General features: G+C 44.5%; 1 protein-coding gene across 2 annotated transcripts in view; it reads left to right on the plus strand.

Annotated features, from left to right (window-relative positions):
* Positions 1-17,266, plus strand: part of LOC102406836 (NHS-like protein 2) — a 107,559-nt gene that overhangs the window by 46,190 nt on the left and 44,103 nt on the right. Inside the window, exon 2 of one of the 2 annotated variants that reach the window (XM_025275898.3) lies at positions 9,921-9,993. The exons of the other annotated variant lie outside the window; for it this stretch is intronic. Within the exon in view, the coding sequence (XP_025131683.2) occupies positions 9,921-9,993 (73 nt within the window). The remainder of the gene's footprint in view (positions 1-9,920; positions 9,994-17,266) is intronic. 2 annotated transcript variants of the gene reach the window in all.

The raw sequence follows: 17,266 nt of genomic DNA on the forward strand, positions 1-17,266 counted from the left end.
GGATGGGTGTGGATATGGGCTAGCAGGGAGGAGAGACTTGTTTTTCTCTCTTCTTCTGACCAGTAATCCAATAATAGCTGCCAGTTACTGAGTGCTTACTCTGTGTTGTGTGCTGTATGTATGTTATCTCATTAATCCTCATAACAGCTTGGCAAAATATCACCCTCCCATTTTACAGCTGAGGAAACAGGCTCAGAGAGAACCTACCCAAGGTCACTTACCTAGGGAATGGTGAAGTCAGGATTTTCTCAACAAAAATGTATTGAACCACCAGCTCTATGACAATCCCTGTGCTGTATGCTAGACATGCAGCTGTGAACAAGAGCAGGTCACTGCTTTCAGCAACTTTAGCAGCTATGGGAGTATGTGTTACAGACAAGTAAGCAGGCAGGGATAGAACAGGGTGGCACATACTGTGATGGAGAAGAAATTGATGCTATGGGAGCACAGAGGAGGGGCATCCTTCACAGCCATGGGCAGGAGGTGGGGAGGCAACAAAGGCTTTCCAGAGGAAGTAATGACTGCGCTGGATCTGGAGGAGGAGCAGGAGTCAGCCTAGTGAAAGCCATGGTAGGAAAAAAGTGATCCAATAGAAAGCATAGCTTTGAAAAGGGCCTGATCAAGAGAGAACACAGTGTTTTGAGAAGCCATTGAGTGTGGTTGAGTATGGCTGGAGCAGGCTGAGAGATGAGATCCAGGAGCTAGGCAGGGACTATGTGGTAGAGTGCCCTGGGAGCCACGGAAAGGAGTTTGGATTTCACTCTAGGAGTGATGAGGAGTCTGCAGAGGGCTTTGTGCTGGAGAGTAATGAGATCTGATTGGCATTCCCTTTGGCTCAGTCTGGTCACTGGTGTGGAGAATAGTTTATAAGGGATCAAGAGTGGAAGTGGGCATATCACAATGGTGACTTAGCTTGGGGTGGGAGAACCAAGGAAGACAGATTTGGGGCTTATGTCTCAGGTAGAGCTAATAGCACTTCCTGGTGGATTTGAAGTAGGAGGAGAGAAGGAGGGAGGAGTCAAGTCAAGGTCAGTTAGGCTCCACAGACCTCAGCTTTTCTTCTCTTCCCAAAGAGGCTGAAGTTGAGGGCTTCCTACAGCCAAACTTGAGGTCTGGCATCTTGGAACTCTCTGGGAAACAAATGTGTTCTTGCTTGCCATTGAGCTAATGGGACAGGAGAGAGAATTTAATTATTTAAGTGAACACCTTATATACTTATATACCTTATTTGCCCAGCACTGCTTAAGTGCTTTAGAAATATTTGCTTATTTAGTTCTCATTGTTGTTGTTGTTTTAGTCACTAAGTCATGTTTGACTCTTTGCGACCCCACGGACTGCATAACTCTCATAACAACTGTTTTTTATTGTCTCAGTTTTCCAGATATGGAAACTGGGGCACAGAGAGACAAATAACTGGACCAAGGTCATACAGCTTTAGGTTAGTGGCAGAGCTGGGATTCAAACTCAAGTAGCCTCACTCTGGGGTTCTCTGCTGCCTCTTCTGTGGAGTCATTCATTCATTTATTTGTTCACACATTCACTATTTTCCTTAGGAATTACTGAGGGTATAATATGTGCTAGAAACCAGACCCAGTCTCTCCTCAGGGAGCTCACAGTCCCATGGAGGAGGCAGATAATAGCCAAATAATTACAGACAAATGTATGCACGCTAGGGGAGCCTATATAATAGGGGATTTGACAGGGAAGTCAGAGAAGGCTTCTCTGAGGGAGATGAGATGAAATATGAAGGATGAATAGGAGTTAATTAGGCAAACAAGGGAAGGAACAGACAGAAGAAAGAGCATATGCAAAGAGTCTGTGGTGGAAGGGAACACAGTGTATTCAGGTGGCTGGAGGAATGAGAGGCACACATGTGAGGGAGACCTGAAGCCCTCACACAGGCGAGGCCTGCAGGCCTCTTTTAGTCTTGCCCTTGAATGTTTCCAAGCAGGGGATGACATATTCACATTATGAACTGATCCCTCTGATCACTGTAGCTTCAGTGCTGTGATTGCTTTGGAGGAGACCAGTCCAGGGGTAATTGCCACAGTCCAGTGGAGAGATCTAGAGTGGTGGTTTAGACTTAGGTGATAACTTGGGGGCCACAGAATGATTCCAGAGCTACTGAGGAAGAAAAATCAATAGAATCTGGTGACAGACTGAGTGTGAGGATTAAAGAGATAGAGAAGGAGACATCCAGAAAGGCTCCCAGTGATCTGTCTTGCACATCCATGTAGACAGAGGGTTATATTCTGGAGAACCCAGAAAATGGGGTTTTGTGAGGAATGATCACACCTTTGGTTTGGGGCATGTTAATTTTGAGTTGCCATTGAACCATCCAAGAGTAGGGAGCAAGTAAGCAGCAGGCTATTCAGCTATGTGGACTTAGAGTTTAGAGGAGAGGGCTGACGGGATTCAGAGGTGTTCTGGAGCTGGCTCTCATTAGCTCTTGCAAGCCGGTTGTTTAAATATTGAGCAATTTTGCAAGCTGGTTATCAAACCATTGGTTACTTCAGATTGGTTATAATGAAAGTGTTTATAGCAAGGAAGGAAGTTGGCAAATGCTACATGTTAGTAGCCCCTCCCCTACTCCTGTCCCAACTAGTTTAGCAGAACACCAGTGGTTGAAGTCCACCTATAGAGATGCCCAGCTGTGATTGTGAACAGGATCATAGAGGGATGCAGTACAGAGTGTGAAGCCTAGGACCAAGCCTTGGTGAATGCCGATATTTGGGTAGAAAATGATGAGCTCACAAAAGAGACTGAAACAGAGTTGTCATCTGGCTTCACATTCACATCTGTCTTATCTTTTCCAGCTCTACTACTGCCACCTTGGTTGGAGCCCATATTGTTTCACATCTGGGCTGTTCAAATAATCTTCACAACATTATTTTCATTTCTCAAGTCTTATTCAAATGTCTCTTATAGCTTTTCTGCTAACTGGATAACGGGGTAAGTAAAATAATTTGATTGGAGCAGACTGTGAATTTTGTAGAAGAGTGTGGGTTTTAAAGCATTCACTTCCATTCTATCACTTGCTAGCTCTGTGAATTGGGCAAGATTCCTCATCTCTCTGAGCTTCAGTTTCTTCTTGGGTAAAATGGGGCTAGTACTACTCCTCTTGCTCCAGAGTTGTGAGACTCCGTGGAAACTGCACATGTGATCAGGGACCCAGAACAGGGCCTTTCTTTTCTATGTGCATTGTCAGTGGAAAGGTTGCCAAGAATTTTCCCATATGGTAGCTGGTCTTGACAGGAAAACTTATTAGAGACTTGCTGCTGCTGCTGCTGCTAAGTAGCTTCAGTTGTGTCCAACTCTGTGCGACCCCATAGACGGCAGCCCACCAGGCTCCCCCATCCCTGGGATTCTCCAGGCAAGAACACTGGAGTGGGTTGCCATTTCCTTCTCCAATGCACAAAAGTGAAAAGTGAAAGTGAAGTCTCTCAGTCATGTCTGACTCTTAGCGACCCCATGGACTGCAGCCTACCAGGCCCCTCCGTCCATGGGATTCTCCAGGCAAGAGTACTGGAGTGGGGTGCCATTACCTTCTCCGACTAGAGACTTGAGGACTCGGCAAACCTCCATCCTCAGCCTCAGACCCTTCACCTAGGCACCCAACCTCCCTCACTCCCCTTGTTTTCTGCTCCAACTCCTCCTTCCCTTCCATTCTGACAAAATTAAGTAATGGCCCCTTTATCTGCCCTCTCTTGTCCCATTGCTCAGCCTTCTCACACACCAGGAGTGAAGGATTCCTGCCCCTTGCCACTCACCAGATCTCTTCGTCTTCTCACTCAAGCTGGTCCTTGACTCTTGGTCGTGAGCCTCCCTTCCCAACCTCATCCTCCATATACACTTCTCCTTTGCTCTCAGAAACAGGCCAAAAGGACAGGGATGAACTGTACTAAATGTTAAGGGACACAACTCCCGAGCACTTTTCCTGTGCTCTGAAGAAGACTGCAGTGGGGCTGGGAGGCATGGGCACTTGCTTGTTGGCATTGGGGCTGTTTTCCACATCCTTGATGCTTTGAAGATGAAAAGGAACTGAGGAATCTAATATTTATTGAATGCCTACTAGATTCCTGGCCTCATGCTAAGAGCCTTCATAAGTCGTGTCATTCCTTGTCACAACAACCTTGAGAGATGGTGATGTAATCCCAGTTATCTGTAGTTTCCTTGCTTCCCCATGAGCTCTGTGAGGATGTGGGACATGCTGTCTTCATTTTTGCATCTGACAGAACAATATTGTCCTCAGTATAAGTCTGTCCTCAATACATGCTTGTTAAGTTGCACTGTGTTGAGGCCTAGGAGATTATGGATTTAGGATTTTACTTACTTGTGTGGCTTTGGGTAAGTGACTTCATTTTTCTGAGCCTCAGTTTCCTCTTGGGTAAAGTGGGAATAATGATACCTCGAAGGCAGGGGATAGTGAGAATGATTAGGTAGCTCTGCAAACTTCAGCGTGTGCTTTGTGTACTGTGCTAAGGTGCTTAAATCTTGAGATGAACTCTTTGAGAGTTCAACTCTTTGAGATGTCCAACTCTTTGAGACCTCTATGGACTTTAGCCCGCCAGGCTCCTCTATCCATGGGATTCTCCAGGCAAGAATGCTGGAGTGGGTTGCCATGCCCTCCTCCAGGGGATCTTCCTGGCCCAGGGATTGAACCCACATCTCTTATGTCTCCTGCATTGGCAGATGGATTCTTTACCACTAGCGCCACCTTCAGAGTGCCATCCAAATGTGGGGGAAGTGTTCACCTGTCTTCCAAGACAAGCTTTTATTTACGTGGTGTCTAGGCCTGTAGTTCAGTTCCCAAATGCAACTTGGTGCTCATCTTTCATAAAATTTTCACTCTTCTGGACTAAAAATGAGAAAAATGATGATGTAATTTTTCATAAAGTCAAATGTGTTCAGTTTTTTTAAATTCTAAAATTGTCATTCCAACTTTTTTATGTTAAAACATCCTCTTGTTTATGAAATTTCTTTTTGAAGATTTGTTGATATGGACCATTTTTAAAGTCTATTGAGTTTGTTACAATATTGCTGTTGTTTTATGTCTTGGTTTTTTGGCCCTAAGGCCAGTGGGATCTCAGGTCCCTGACCAGGGATCAAACCCACACCCCCTGCATCGGAAGGCGAAGTCTTAACCACTAAATCTCCAGGGAAGTCCCATATGAAATCTTGATTATATTAAATAGAAGTTTAAAAAATACCTTCACTTGTTCAAATAAAATGTTAGCACTGCTCTTTCAGAACCCCCGTGACAGAGATCATTCAGGGTGCTGAGAGAGAGGACCCTTGGCTGGGCTTAGCTGAGAAAGGCTTTGGGGTAGGTTTCTGGGAGGAGAGGAGGAGAGGAGATCTGAGACGATTTAGCAGAGTATGTTAGGTGACGAAAGGAGAGAAAGTTATAAACCAGGGATTGGGCCAGGAACCTGCACAGTCTGGGTGCCACCCAGTAGCTTAACACCTCTGAACTTCCCTGGCTGGAGGTATTAGGATGGAGGAGTGAGTTGCTTTGTCCCAGACTTGCTTGGCTCACATTTAGAGATATAAAACTCCAGGTCACTGCACCAGGCAATAACGAGTTTTCTCACCCCAGCCCAAAGGTGACTGCTCCTTGTCATTTACTCAGATAATCACTGCCACACTTGCATCAGATCTCCAACTTGCCTTCAAACTTGGTGTACTCTCCACCCCCACTGCTACTTGGGAAAAACAAGAGTCATTTAGCCCTGCCTGCAAGCAACAAGGCCAAGATCCCGCAGCCTGAGTGCACAAGCTCATTGGAGAATCAAAATCCCTCCTCCTACTTCCATACGCCAAGCCACACACAGGGAGCGGAGACCAGGGATGGGGGACTGTTTATTTCTTTTTTTCCAGGATGCCACATAGCAGACCTGGGGATTGGGGAGGGGTCAGCACACTTCCCCGTGTCCTGCTGTGTGACCTGTGGCCTCTCCAGATCACACCACTTGCCTACTGTCCAGCAGCAGGAGGCCTCAGGCGGCCAGGAGGGTCAGGCCATCCACAGGGGCAGAGAGCATGCCCACCTGAGCATGCACTTTTGCATTCCAAGTGGTGGATCTGGATTATCCATTTCTTGAATTTCTGCAGACCTCTCCTCCATCCATCAGAGTATTTTTTTCCACCTGGAATCCTTTGGCCAGTAGGTGTAGCCACTAGTTTGTCCAGCCAGGGATGTATGCCAGATGCCTGCTGTCTGCCCAGCTGGCCCAGGCAAGAGGCAAAGGCTAGCTTCCAGAGGAAGAGGCAGGCAAGAAGGAGAGGCTAAGGAGCTGCGGCAGCAGTGGCCAGTCCCAATGCCCAGCCAGACCAGCAGCACACAGCATTCCCAGCTCCCTGTTCAGGGCAGGTTGCCAGGGTATTTTGCCTGATGGTGCAGTGGAACTGGAAACAGAGCAGAGGAGTTAGTGAGCCTGAGGGTAGAGAATTGGGGGGGTGGTTTCAAAAGTGGAGGAGAACTGGAATTTTGCTCCAGTTCCAGCTGGAGTTTGCATTAGAAACTGGGTGGCTGCTACAGGGAGACATCTTTGTGTCCTTCTGCCCCCAGGGATTCCTGCCACTCTAAGTGCTGAGCAGTGACACATGCTTTACATCTGTAAACATCTGTGCCACAGTTCTGCTCCTACCTGCAGCATGGTGGGTTCTTCTTGTGGCTTATAAGCTCTCCCCATCCATGTGACCTGACCCGCATAGCTCTGTCATTCCCGCACTAAGCCATTTGGCCTTTCCTGTGGGGTTGGCATCAGTCACATCCTATTGATTTCTGGCATATCCGGTTATCAAGCAGCAGCCTATAGCATGGTGGAGAGAGGGGTTAATGCTCATTTTGATGGTAGCATTCGAATTGAGTCCAAAGTCCTGAGCTTGGTATTCAAAGACTTCAACAATTCATCCTTTACAATGTTTTCAGTTGTATTTGTGTGTTTGACATCTCACAGACACCAATGTGGTGTGAAATTCTATTTGCTAATTTGCTAATTTGCTAATTTCCAACTCTGTGGGTCTAAATATATTTGGATGATCAATATTTGGTATATTAATCAGTCTTTTGTGGTCACATGTCCAAGTCTTTCCTAATTTGTTCAGATTTTAGATGTAAAGCTGACACAAAGCTCTGCTATAAGAAAAAGAGCCTTAAGGGGCCGGATTATTCCATGTCCCTTCTCTTCATCTGTCTTTATTACTAGGCAGGCACATTCTTTTTGTGTGTGTGATAAAACATACATAACATAAAATGTACCATTTTAAGTGCTTTTAAGTGTACAATTCAGTGGCATTGAATACATTCAGTGTTTGTGTATACATTTCCAGAAAAATTTTATCTTCCCAAACTGAAACTCTACCCACTAAACAGTAGCACTCCATTTCCTCCTCCCCTCAACCCCTTATAAACCACTATTGTACTTTCTGACTCGACGAATTTAACTCTTCTATGTACCTCATATAAGTGGAACCATACAACACATGTCCTTTCGTGTCTGACATTTTTTTTTCCTGTTTAACTTTATTTATTTATTTTTTAATTGAAGGATAATTGCTTTACAAAATTTTGTTGTTTTCTGTCAAACCTCAACATGAATCAGCCATCAGTTCAGTTCAGTCGCTCAGTCGTGTCTGACTCTTTGCAACCCCATGAACTGCAGCACGCCAGGCCTCCCTGTCCATCACCAACTCCCAGAGTCCACCCAAACCCATGTCCATTGAGTTGATGATGCCATCCAACTATCTTATCCTCTGTCCTCCCCTTCTCCTCGTGCCTTCAATCTTTCCCAGCATCAGGGTCTTTTCCAATGAGTCAGCTTTTCACATCAGGTGGCCAAAGTATTGGAGTTTCAGCTTCAACATCAGTCCTTCCAGTGAACATCGAGGACTGATCTCCTTTAGGATGGACAGGTCAGCCATAGGTATACACATATCCCCTCCCTTTTGAACCTCCCTCCCATCTCCCTCCCCATCCCACCCCTCTAGGTTGATAGAGTGCCTGTTTGAGCTTCCTGAGCCATACAGCAAATTCCTGTTAGCTATCTACTTTACGTATGGTAATGTAAGTTTCCATGTTACTCCAATAAGAAAATCACTCGAGTAGACTGACATAGCCACTGTGGAGGACAGTACAGAGATTCCTTAAAAAACTGGGAATAAAACTACCATATGACCCAACAATCCCAACTACTGGGCATATTGCCTGAGAAAATCATAATTGAAAAAGACATGTACCCCAGTGTTCATTGCAGCACTATTTACAATAGCTGGAACATGGAAGCAACCTAGAGGTCCATTCAGAGATGAATGGGTTAAGAAGCTGTGGTATGTGTATACAATGGAATATTACTCAACCATTAAAAGGAATGCATTTGAGTCAGTTCTAATGAGGTGGATAAACCTAGAGACTATTATACAGAATGAAGTAAGTCAGAGAGAGAAAAACAAATATCATATATTAACACATATATGTGAAATCTAGAAAGATAGTACTGATGAAGCTATTTGGAGGGCAGCAATGGAGGTGCAGACACAGAAAACCAACTTATGGACACAGAGGGGGAAGGAGAGAGTGGGACAAATGGAGAGAGTAGCATGGAAAAATGTACACTACATATGTAAAATGGATAGCCAGTGGGAATTTGCTGTATGACTCAGGGACCTCAAGGTCTAGGTTGCTCTGTGACAACCTAGAGGGGTGGGATGTGGTGGGAGGTGGGAGGGAGGTTCAAGAGGGAGGGGACATATGTATACCTGTGGCTGATTCATGTTGGTGTATGGCAGAAACCAACACAATATTGTAAAGCAATTATCCTCCAATTACAAATAAATAAATTAAAAAAGAAAATTGCTTGAATTTGCTTTTTGTCTAACATTGTTTCCCTAGTCTTAGATAGATATAAACAGCAAGTAATAAGTCATTAGCCAAAAAAACATACTGTGAGAATGTGCATTAAAATGATGTCTAACATAACCACATTTATTAAGAATGTATTCCAGTATCAAACAGCAAAGTTCAACAATGCAAAACCATGATTATTTTGCACCGCCATAATAGCATTATTGTAGCATGTGTCAGAATTTCCTGCCTTTTAAAGACTGAATAATATTCCATAGAGTGTGTATACCACATTGTGTTTATCCCTTGCTGGGTACTTGAATTGCTTCCACTTCTTGCCTACTGTGAATAATGCTGCTTTGAACATGGGTGTGCAAATATCTGTTTTTGAGTCCCTGTTTTCAATTCTTTGGGGTATTTTTGAGGACCCCCCCAAACAGTTCTCAACAGTGGCTGTATCACTTCACATTCCCACCAGTGATGCACTGCAAGAGTTCCAGTTTCTCCACACCTTCACCAACACTTAATATTTTTTACCTTAAAAAAAAATAATAGCTACCCTAATGGGTGTAAAGTGGTACCTCATTGTGATTTGGAATTTCATTTCCCTAATGACTAGTCATGTTGAGCATCTTTTCATGTGTTGAACAGGTAAGTTTTTGGCTTGCCTATGGTGGTTTAGTCTCTATGTTGTGTCTGACTCTTGCAACCGCATGGACTGGGAACCTATCAGGCTCCTCTGTCCATGGGATTCTCCAGGCAAGAATACTGGAGTGGGTAGCCATTTCCTTCTCCAGTGTATCTTCCCTATGAGACTGTGCATTTAGCTTTGATTTTCAGGCACACTTGGAAGTTGAACATGCCCGTTGTTTTGTAGGTTAGAATTACCTTGACTTAAAGAAGTCTTTGTTGTACAGTCAGTTACCGCTGTACTCTCTATACACTTTGACGACTGCAAGCCTGCAGCCAGTGAGTCCTGCAGTCTTCCTCAACTCTGACCATGGTTGTAGACCTAGACTTCCCCAACTCTAGATGTCTCTGATTCTCTGTTTTCTATGATCTCTGGCCCATATAGTCCCACCTACCGTGACAGCCAGCCAGCCATCCTGGAGAGGAAGAGACTCAGGGATTGGAGAAGAAGAGAAAAGGTAGGAAGTGGCAGATTTCTTTGAACCCATTATCTGGTTAAAAGAGTAGACAAATCTCTCCTTCCCTCCATGCAAAAAGCTTGTTTGTGTTTGTCAGTCAAGTAGTTCTGTGCCTTTCTCGAAACCTGCTTGATCCCCATTAGCGTAAGATGAAGAATAGAAAAAAATAGATCTATAGAGGGTAGCTATCAAAATGCCCAAATTTGTCACTAAAGATGTTGTCCATGAGCTTCCTTTGCTATTTGATCTCTGAATGAATGTAAAGACCTGGTGACCCTCATAAAAACAGAAGTAAGAACAAAAAGGAAACCCCTTTTTGAGTGTTTCCAGGTGGAGAAGGGATGCATTTTTTCAGTTTTATCTTCCTCCTGGAATCCTGTCACTGACTCTGCTGTTCACAGTATGCCAGGTGGCCTCAGGGTCAGGGAGCTGGTCCTAGCCCACCTGAGGACCAGACGCACATCTGGCATTCTCAACAGGAAATTTATAAAATATTACAGAAGAGGAAGAAGGAAATCATTGTAAAAATACAGTTGTTGTGGCTGTCCAGTCACCCAGTTGTGTCCAACTCTTTGCAACCCCAGTAACTGCAGCACACCAAGCTTCCCTGTCCCTCACCATCTCCTGAAGTTTGCCCAAGTTCATGTCCATTGCATCAGTGATGCCATTTGTGATCCCCTTCAGGGATCACTGCCTTGTCGTGGCAAGGGGCTTGCATAATTCAATGAAGCTATGAGCCATGCTGTGTAGGGCCACCCACGATGGATGGGTCATAGTGGAGAGCTCTGACAAAACAAGATCCACTGGAGTAGGGAATGGCAAACCACCCCAGTATACTTGCCCTGAGAACCTCATGGAGTAGGGAATGGCAAACCACCCCAGTATACTTGCCCTGAGAACCTCATGAACTGTATAAAAAGACAAAAAATACAGTTAGCAACCTATTAAATAAACAAGTTTCCTGAGTGCAGGTTTTGGATCTGATAGGGACGCAATCTGAACCAGCAAGAGCCAGGGCACTGCAGCTGCTCCCTCACCTGCTGGCCTTCTGGCCTAGCTCTCTGCCTATCCCTAAGGGGTAGGTACCATCTAACTTTCCATAGTCTGAAAGGAGATTCCAGGGCAAGACCCAAAGACACCATGTTCCAAGTCAGCTGTTCATCAGAGCCTTCCCACTCCAGCGTGGTTTTCTGTTTGAGCAGAAGCTCAGCTGCCAGGAGTATCTTGGAGCAGGCTTCCTCCTCAAGGCAATCATCTTGTTCTTTAGAGTCAGCTTCCCAAAGTGAGCCTGTCTTGCTCTGGGAGTAGGGGTACAGTTCATGCTTTAAGATGGGACATGAATAAATATTTTTATTTTAATAGCAGTGTGTTTGTTTTCATGGTTTCTTTTAATTTAGCACACACTGTAGTGGCTTTCCGATTTACATGACTGATACACAGTTTCTTTGAGTGAAAGAGTGAGAAATTTAAAGGAAAATATGTGTTAAGTAATAGTTTAGGTTGTATGTGGCTAATGATAAAAATCGGGAAGGTAACCCAGGCAATGGCACCCCACTCCAGTACTCTTGCTTGGAAAATCCCATGGACGGAGGAGCCTATTAGGCTACAATCCGTGGGGTCGCTAAGAGTCGGACACGACTGAGTGACTTCACTTTCACTTTTCACTTTCATGCATTGGAGAAGGAAATGGCAGCCCACTCCAGTGTTCTTGCCTGGAGAATCCCAGGGACGGGGGAGCCTGGTGGGCTGCCGTCTATGGGGTCGCACAGAGTCGGACACGACTGAAGCGACTTAGCATAGCATGGCATAACCCACAGATGACTGGAGATTGGGGCACACCGCCTTAGAGTGACCTGCCTTTCTAAAAAGAACCTTATGAGCAGACAGTCGCCAGGATTGTGTGACAGGATTCACCAGCATTTGGTTCTGGGAGCCTTCCCATTTCTGGATCTCTGGTGACTGGCAAACCTAGAATAGATTTACTAATCAATTACATCTGTTAGATCTACTAATAGTCTCCTCGATGTGCATGAATAACTAGGCCATTGACTATGTTTTGTTTTCTCATTAGCTTCCTCTAATGCTTTCCTTGCTGAAATTCAGGGAGGAAGTGGTGGTGATTGAACCTCAGATTACCCTGCTTTGGTTGAATCTCTTCCCTTTTAATAGTTTACCTCCCAACCCCTGCCTAGACTCTCCGGAAACAGGATTTTTCTAATCTTTTCCTTTTTTAATATACATGATCCCACTAGTGCTTATCCTCCTAAAACATGACATGGGACACATTCTTAAACGTTGTTTGGCCTAAAGAAATCTACACTCGGCTTGGATGCTTTTGCTCACGAGATGACATCTTGTGCCACTGTGTCATGAGCATCCCCTGGCAGCCATTCTAGGCACAAGGGGGAGGAACTGAGGAAGCTAGCATCTACTGAGTCCCTCCCAGGAGTCAGGCACCACACTGAGCTTCCATCTGATTGAGCTCTTTGAATTCTCCTGCCAGTCCATTAAGTATTCTTTGATACTTGAGGAAACTGAGGCTCAGAGAAGCTCAGTAATTTACCCCAGATTCCTTGACTCACATGAGCTTTGCACTGCCTCCATGGGGGCCTGCCCTATTCTGCCCCATGCATGCTGCTGCCGCTGCTGTTGGGAAGACTAGCAAAAGGTCTCAACACAAGGGCTTTCTCTTTTGCCTGCAACAACAATGAGCTGGAGGGGGAAAACAGTTGATTAAAGTTGAATTTGTTCTAGTGGGAAACTGGCGAGAGCATCTCTGGAGAGCCTCAGGCTGGGCCCGGCAGGCTGTCAGGATGTAGCCTGGAGCCTGTCTTCCCTTCCTGGCCCTCCCTTTATCTTCCTGCTCTCTCTCACTGCCTTCTGCTCCCTGACCTTACTGCCCCCTCCGTGGGAGCTGGAAAGCAAGCTGCTCCAAAGGAAATGGCTTTTGTTATTTAACCTGGATGAACGTCTCCTTGTGCCTTTTCTGGAAATCTACTCATGGCTGGGACTGGGGTCACCCTAATATTGTTTGTTTATTTTGTTGGGGGGCCTAAAAGCAAAGCAAAGGAAGCTTCTTACATACATCATTGGCTTGGTCTCCACTTCCATTCCAAGAACTAATTTTAACCCAATTCTTTTATTAAATTTATTTATTGAAGTATAGTTGATTTACACTGTTGTACAGCAAACTTGTACAGTATAACTACAGTAAAGTGATTCAGTTATATTCTTGTTGGTGTTAAGTTGTGTCTCACTCTTTGGGACCCCATGACAGTAGCATGCCAGGCTCGTCTGTCCTCTTCTGTCTCCTGTAGTTTGTTCAAATTGTGTCCATTGAGTCGCTGATGCTATATAACCATCTCATCTTCTGCCGCCCCCTTCTCCTTTTACTTTCAATCTTTCCCCATATCAGGGTCTTTCCCAATGAGTCGTCTCTTCATATCATGTGGCCAAAGTATTGGAGCTTCAGGTTCAGCATCAGTCCTTCCAATGAATATTCAGGGTTGATCTTCTTTAGGATTGATTGGTTTGATCTCCTTGCTGCCCAAAGTACTCTCAAGAGTCTTCTCCAGCACCACAGTTCTGAAGCATCAATTCTTTGGCGCTCAGCTTTCTTTATGGTCCGACTCTCACATCCATACATGACTACTGGAAAAACCATAGCTTTGACTATACAGACATTTGTTGGCAAAGTGATGTCTCTGCTTTTACACTGTCTAGGTTTGTCAAAGTTTTCCTTCCAAGGAGCAAGTGTCTTTTAATTTCATGGTAGTCACTGTCTGCAGTGTTTTTTGAGCCCAAGAAAATAAAATCTGTCACGACTTCCACTTCTTCCCCTTCTATTTGCCATGAAGTGTGGGACCAGATGCCATGATCTTAGTTTTTTGAATGTTGAGTTTTAAACCAACTTTTTCACTCTCCTCTTTCAACCTCATCAAGAGGCTCTTTAGTTCCGTCATCTGCATATCTCGGGTTATATGATGGTCATATGAATTAAATTCCCCCATTTCCATCCATTTTAGTTCACCGATTCCTAAAATGTCAATGTTCATTCTTGCCATCTCCTGCTTGACCATGTCCAATTTACCTTGATTCATCAACCTGACATTCCATGTTCCTATGCAATATTGTTCTTTATACCATCAGACTTTCACCACTAGACACATCCACAACTGGGCATTGTTTGAACTTTGGTCCAGCCACTCCATTCTTTCTAGAGCTATTAGTAATTCCTCTCTGCTGTCCCCAGTAGCATACTGGACATCTCTGACCCAGAGGGCTCATATTCCAGCTTCATATCTTTTTGCCTTTTCATGCTGTTCATGAGATTCTCCAGGCAAGAATACTGGAGTGGATTGCCATTTCAGTTATATATACATTGTTTTTATATTTTCCTTTTCTTTTTATAATTGAGATATAATTGACATATAACATTGTATTGGTTATATGTACAACCAATGTTAGAGGTACAACCTAATGATTCAGCATTTGTATATATTGCAAAGTGATCACCACAATAAGTCTAGTTAACATCTACCATTATTCTTATAAAACATAGGTGATAAATACACAGACCCTTAGCCTGGCATTGAAAGCTATCAACAAGTGTGTCCCAAGCTTCATTCCCAGTCTTGTCATTCACTACTTCCTTACATAATCCTCATTTTCCTGCTGACCAAAATACCCATCATGGCCCAAAGACCCATGGCTTTCTGGCCTCTTTGCTCTTCCTACCTCTGCCTATTAAGCAGCTTCATGGAGTAGTAAGAAGGGTTAGATCTGTAGCCCTGGGTTGAATGTCATACCTCCAAGGCTCATCCCCTATGAGGTTCAGTTTCCTTGTCTCTAAAATGAGCAGTATGCTACAGCCCACCTACCTTTTAAAATGGTTGTATGATGAGACAGAATTATATGAAAACCTCTTTGGAAAATGTAAGTGAAAGAAAATGTTAGTCACTCAGTCATGTCCAACTCTTTGTGACCCCATGGACTCTCACCCACCAGGCTCCTCTATCCAGGCAAGAATACTAGAGTGGGTTGCCATGCCCTCCTCCAGGGGCTCTCCCCAACCCAGGGATCAAACCTGTGTCTCTTAGTCCACTCCATTGGCAGGCAGATTCTATACCACTAGTGCCACCTAGGAAGCCCTTAAGTGTCCAGGGGTGCCCCTGGGAAGTCCCTAAGTGTCCTAAGGCAGGACTAGCAAATATAAGACATGTATGACTACACCCCTCCAGCCCCCACCTGCCTACCCATGGATTACATGACAAACTGGTTTGGGCACATTTTCCTGCTGAACCTAGATACAGCCTCAGAATCCTTCTCAACACAGTACCCCAAGCAGTTACTGTCAATCAGTCAGAGTTGCCAACAAGCTGAAATCTATTTGCCACCCTTCTAGAAAACTGTTCAATGGAAGTGTAGGGAAGGATTCAGACAGCAGTGCATTGAAGTGTCTGAGAAATGAAAAGGTCAAGGTGGTGAAGAAAAAAAGAGATCTTAAGAAGTTTAACAGTAAAGGAATAGAACCCAGGTCTTCTTCATTGCAGGTGGATTCTTTACCACCTGAGCCACCAGAGAATTTGCAAAACACCATCCAAATGCCATTTCATATTGTTAAGGGACAATGACTATCTTTTAGGACTCAGCTCTATGGTACCATCCTATGAAAGCTCCCACATGGCCCTGGGTGAAAGCAAGCACACTCTCTTTTTGTAATGCTCCAGCCTTCGCAGAGCCTTCATGGCATGCATCACATTTTGCCCACTGTGTCCCAGGCTGAGAGTGCACGTGGAGATCAGAGAAGTGGCTTAAGCATCTTCATTTTCCAAAAGGCCCAACCTTGCACATAGGTAAATTCTCAAAAAGTTTTTGTTGAACTGGGGAAAAGAAGAAAGAAAAAGCCAATTCTGCAGCTCGGAAGCTAATCTTAGGTACCACATATATGTCCCCTCAGGGAGCTGTGAGGTGAGGGAAGATGACATGGAGTGGAAGTGAGATAGCTATAGGTGATAGAATTCTTTCGAATGACTTAACTAGTTTCATCACTCAGCTGGTAAAGAACTCATCTGTCTATGAAGGAGACACAAGAGATGTGGGTTCGATCCCTGGGTAGGGAATATCCCTGGAGAAGAAAATACCAACCTGTTCCAGTATTCATGCCTGGAAAATTCCATAGACAGAAGAGCCTGGTGGACTATACAGTCCATGCGATCTCAAAGAGTCAGACATGACTGAGTGTGCATGCACATATGCATGCACTGATCTTTTGAATTTTCATTCACTTCGAGCTACAGGTTTCATGAGAATCTTTAGGGAGAAAGAATTCAGAAAAGTTAGTTCTGCGCCTCTCCCTGACTGGCTGCCATGTCACCCAGGGGTGAGCCAAAGAACAGGATACAGCCTGAGGACCATGCTGGGAGGGCGCCATACTCTGCAACCACTGGGGAGCAGAGAGGAGCCTCAGGCCTCCAGGGGGCCCAGATATGACAACTTCCAAGAAAGCTGCTTGCCTGTGGTGCCTCCATGAAACAAAGTGGAAGGAATGCTGATGTTGAACAACAAAGCTACTTTGTAGCTTCATTAGCTTTATTCAGGCCCTGCTAAGTTCTTCATGTTACTGAGGTACATTTGACTGCCAGTAAATTACACATATTTAAAGACTGATGAGTTTTGATATATATATGCACACATAAATTCATCATGATGATTAAGATAATGAACATTTCCATTGTCGCCAAATTTCTTCTTGTTGGTCACCTTTAATCTTTCTTCACAGCCTAAGTTGAGGGAAAGAACATAGGTCTATCAGTGATGAGCTCTTCTTAGGTTAGAAGACTCTTAGAAGCAGTGACTTTGGCTTTTGGGTACTGGGGCCAGTAGCCCCTCAGAAGTCGGTTCTTCACAAAAGCTAGTTTTTGTTGTGCTTGTTAGAGGGACATTCGACAGGTACTGTTTTGTTTGGGTGACCTGAGGCAGGCTTTACTCTCTCTGGGCCTCAGTTTTTCTATCATTATAATGAGATGGTTGGACAAGATCTAAGGTTCCTATCATTACAGGACATTTCTATGACAATCTTTTCTAAATAGCAATTTTTAAAAGAACCCGTATAAAAGAAGTGGAATTGCTCTTCTTTGTTTTCTCATGCCTTAAATTACATTCTGGCAGGTTCCTGGCTGATGACTGGAGTGCTGCAGGATTTTGAGTGGGTTATTAATCCTATTTTACAGAGGAGGAAACTGAAGCTCAGAAAGGAGAGATAATCCGCTCA

The sequence above is a fragment of the Bubalus bubalis genome, chromosome X (genome assembly GCF_019923935.1).
Source record: "Bubalus bubalis isolate 160015118507 breed Murrah chromosome X, NDDB_SH_1, whole genome shotgun sequence".
NCBI lineage: Eukaryota > Metazoa > Chordata > Mammalia > Artiodactyla > Bovidae > Bubalus > Bubalus bubalis.